The sequence below is a fragment of the Fomitiporia mediterranea genome (assembly GCF_000271605.1).
Source record: "Fomitiporia mediterranea MF3/22 unplaced genomic scaffold FOMMEscaffold_9, whole genome shotgun sequence".
NCBI lineage: Eukaryota > Fungi > Basidiomycota > Agaricomycetes > Hymenochaetales > Hymenochaetaceae > Fomitiporia > Fomitiporia mediterranea.
In genome coordinates this window covers 1135039-1139548 of record NW_006760394.1, presented here as the reverse complement: position 1 = coordinate 1139548, position 4510 = coordinate 1135039, and the positions used below count along the sequence as shown (strand labels likewise).

Sequence of the window (4510 nt, the reverse complement as noted above, 5' to 3'; positions counted from 1 at the left end):
AGTAGAACTATAATTAGAAGAGGTCTGTAGCTAAGGATTACTAGCTTAGTAACAAAGTTATACTAGAAGCTACTAATCTGACCTTAGATTGTCTAATGAAGAAGTTGGACAACAAGTGCTTCAGACCCTTTATTATTAAAAAGAAGGTTAGTGCCTCTGTTTACAAACTCTAACTTCTAGTAATATAGAAGCATATACACCTAGTGTTTAACAAGGTTCTGTTGTCTTAGTACTATAATCCTAGTTTTCCTTTATAACAAAGACCTCTACTGTCTCTACTAGAACTCATTAGCTCCAAACTGGAATACAAAGTAGAGTATATAGTAGATACTAAGCTACTATATAGAAAACTCAAATTCCTTGTTTACTAGAAAGGGTACTCAGTTGAGGAGTATACTTAGGAACCTGCCAAGAACCTTACTTATACTCTTAAGACAATCTAAGATTTCTATCAGCTTCATTCTAGTACTTTACACAAACTCAGCCTTACAGATTTCTAAGCCCTACTATTTTAACTTATGTCTAAACTACTAACTGAGTCTAATATTCACTAATTAGGACAATTGGTTTTAGAGAGAGGGTAATGTTATAGTTCTCTACTCTTGTACTTTCAGTTCTAAGAGTTCTATACCCTTCTGTACCAGAACTCAGGACTTCTGTCTCTTAAGAGTGCTATTTATAAACTATATACATACTAACTCTTACTACTACCCTTCCTTACTTTATCATTCTATTCCTTTAACCACCCCTTCATTCTTTGTTCATTCTATAGTCTCTTACCCTTTGTCTATCCCTTCATTCTTTATACCTTTTTATCTTTAACCTTCCTTTCTTTTATTCTTTATAGCTTATCATTCTTAGTAACTCATACTCTCTGAGTACTCTTATATAGTTTAGTATATATAAGTATACAAGATCAGACTGGTCCTATAGTCTTGATCTTGTCTACTCTAGGTAGTTCTGTACTTTTAGGCTCACTCTATATACTCTACTCTTGTCTTACTCTCTCTCTCTACCTGTTCTATAAGTTCTAACTATGTTCTAGTACTTGTGTTCTGTATTTCTGTTATATAGGATAGTTGTAGCCTGAGTCCCCTTACTAAGCCTTCAGGTCCCCTCTATACTGTTACTAACACTGTTAAGAATCTTACTCATACTATAGTTACTATAGTCTAGTCCAGGTCTAGTCTAGACAGGTTTTTACTAGACTGTAAACTAGACTAGGACTAATTTCTTATAAAATTCTAGACCTTAGACCAGACCCAGCTGAACCTCTTATAAACCAGACTAGCAGTCCAGTCCAGGTCCAAACCTAGTCTAAACCTTTAGACTAATTATATAATATATATTAAAATAATTCTGTCTTATTAACATATTATATAAGATAAATATACTATTAAGTACTATAATAATATGTTTCTGAATATATGTAAGCTTATATGTATCAGAATACAATTACTTTTATTATTTGTATTATACTAAGTGTAAAACATAAGAAGTACTAGTATAATAGAAATCAGTTCCTACAGTCAATATAAACTACTGTTTATATCTGTAAGACACAGTATAGTCTATTTGTATACTTAAAGAGTATACAATACACTATACAATATATGTAAGAGTAGTTCACATCTATTAAGCTCTGTACAGTCCATTTGTATACCTTAAAGAAGTAGTATCTATAATATAAACAGTCTACAGTCTAGTCTAGAGTCTAGACAGTTTAAAGTGGTCTGGAAATTTTTGTCAAATACTAGACTATAGACTAGACCCCTGTTAGACCCAACTAGACCAGACCTTAATCAGACTAGACTAGAGGTCCAGTCCAGGTCCAGACCTAGTCTACAGTAGTTCTAGACTAGACAATAGTAACTATAACTTATACTATTAAAACAATCTGAGACTTCTATCAACTTTATCTAAGTACTCTGTATTAACTCTACCTTACAGATTTTCAAACCCTACTGTTCTAACCTATACTTAAGCTACTAACCAAGTCTAATGTTTACTAATCAGGATGATTGGTTTTAGAGAAGGAGTAATGTTATAGTTCTCTACTCTTGTACCTTTAGTTCTAAGGGTTCTACACTCTTCTGTACTAGAACTCAGGACTTCTGTCCCTTAAGAGTACTGTTTATAAACTATATGTATACTGACTCTTACTACTACCCCTCCTTACTTTATTATTCTATTCCTTTAACCACCCTTTTATTCCTTGTTCATTCTATAGTCTCTTACCCTTTGTCTATCCCTTTATTCTTTATACTTTTATCTTTAACCTTTCTCTCTTTCATTCTTTATAACTTATCATTCTTAGTAGCTTATACTTCTTAAGTACTCTTATGTAGTTTAGTATATATAAGTGTATAAGATCAGACTAGTCCTATAGTCTTAATCTTGTCTACTCTAGATAGTCCTATACTCTTAGGCTCACTCTATATACTCTACTCTTGTCTTACTCTCTCTCTCTGTCTGTTCTACAAGTTCTAACTATGTTCTAGTACTTACATTCTGTATTTCTGTTGTATAGGATAGTTGTAGCCTGGGTCTCCTTACTGAGCCTTCAGGTCCTCTCTACACTGTTGCTGACATTATAACTTCTAAAACAATTAGAACAGGTTGTAACTAAGCTGTAAACATTTAGTTAGTAAAGGCCTCTTAGATAGAGGTTTATACATATTAAGTTAGGTCTGCTTGTAACTACTAATCTGGCAGGACAGTAGGGGTAGTAGTTAGCTCAGGAGAGTCTATGTTTATACTACAAAGGAATCAACACTAAACTAAAAGGGGTAATAAATAGAAGAAGAGTAGTAAAAGTTTAAAAGGGTTTAGAAAGCTTAAAATTAAAAAATGTAGAAGGGTTAGAACAAAGAGAAGAGATTAATATAATAGTGAGTACTAATATCTAAAACATAAGAGAGTTGTAGAGTAGTAATAGGTAGTCTTAATCTAATGTTAGTAACAGTATAAAGGGGACCTAAAGGCTTAGTAAGAGGACTCAGGCTACAACTATTCTACACAACAGAAATATAAAACACAAGTACTAGAACATAGTCAGAACTTGTAGAACAGACAGAGAGAGAGAGTAAGGTAAGAGTAGAGTATATAGAGTAAGCCTAAGAGTACAGGACTACTTAGAGTAGACAAGATTAAGACTATAGAACCAGTCTGATCTTGTACACTTATATATACTAAACTACACAAGAGTACTCAGAGAATAGTAAGCTACTAAGAATGGTGAGTCACAAAGAATGAAAGAAAGGAAGGTTAAAGATAAAGGTACAAAGAATGAAGGAATAGACAAAGGGTAGGAGACTATAGAACAAATAAAGAATGAAGGGGTAGTTAAAGGAACAGAATAATAAAGTAAGGAGGGGTAGTAGTAAGAGTCAGTCTGTATATAGTCTATAAACAGTACCCCTGAGGGACAGAAGTCCTGAGTTCTGGTACAGAAGGGTACAGAACCCTCAGAACTGAAGGTGTAAGAGTAGAGCAACTGTAACAGAGACTCTGAAGAGTATCTGTCCTGACTTAGAGCCTTAGACTACTTCCTATGTCTTACATGATAAGATATCAGACTACTAGCAAGTAACATTTCATTTGGCAGTACTGTGAGTCCTTAGTATGTACTGTTATATAATTTTAGTCCTACATGTTCATTTATAGACAGTAAAGAAAATATATAAAAGAGAAATACTAGATTAAAATAACAAGTTTACATTTGACAAATATGTATCAAAAAGTACAATCAGAAACAACTTTAACTGTTGAACTGATAATTTTGTTAACATACTTTTATAACTAATATAAACAAATATACTAAATTTTTAAGAATGCCTTCAACCTCTCCAGCATAAAAGAGTCATGTGCTTTGTCCATTAGTACCCGCCGCTCTACACCTGGAGCCCATACTATATTAGTGTTCCAAGATGCAGGATATCTACTCTCCTTGTGTTTGCCAACCCAATCAAAATCGATCAGCATAGCACCTCCATCCGGTCTAGAAACGATATTTTGGACTCGGAGGTCGCCAAATACAAGGTCTTGCTCGTGTAGCAGTTTGACTGCCCTCTCCACGTCGTTGTATATCTTCTCACGATCCCGAAGCTCCTCCTGTGTAAAGTAGAGTGAGGTGCCTTCGACGTAGTCCATAATGACCATGTACATGTCGCCAAAGAGGTGAATGCAGAAGTGCAACGTTGGTGCCAACTGTTCTTCGGCAAGCATCCGATGTGCATCTTCATGATAATGTGCAGTGAACTTGACTACAACGTTCACCTCGTCGCCAGATCCGCCTTGCCTCATCTTTGCTCGGTAAAGAGCGTATGGCCTCTCCTGTCGCACTTCTTCATTATCCTGTTCATTCACAAGTTCTCCCGTGTGCGAGAGCTTGCCGAGGTAAGTCAAAGACGGGATATTTTGACGTTCGTCGGTAGGCAAGGGGCTAGGAAACCAGTGTGCGTTAGACAGTGTGCGCGGAATCGTCCGAACGCTATGCTTGAGATTCTCG

General features: G+C 35.2%; 1 protein-coding gene across 1 annotated transcript in view; it reads right to left on the bottom strand.

Moving 5' to 3' along the window:
• The window catches only part of FOMMEDRAFT_159204 (uncharacterized protein), a gene marked incomplete at both ends in the record, with an annotated part of 8855 nt that extends 4364 nt beyond the window's left edge, over positions 1-4491 (bottom strand). Inside the window, one exon of the mRNA XM_007269208.1 lies at positions 3964-4491. Within this exon, the coding sequence (XP_007269270.1) occupies positions 3964-4491 (528 nt within the window). The remainder of the gene's footprint in view (positions 1-3963) is intronic.
• Between the last annotated feature and the right edge of the window lie 19 nt (positions 4492-4510).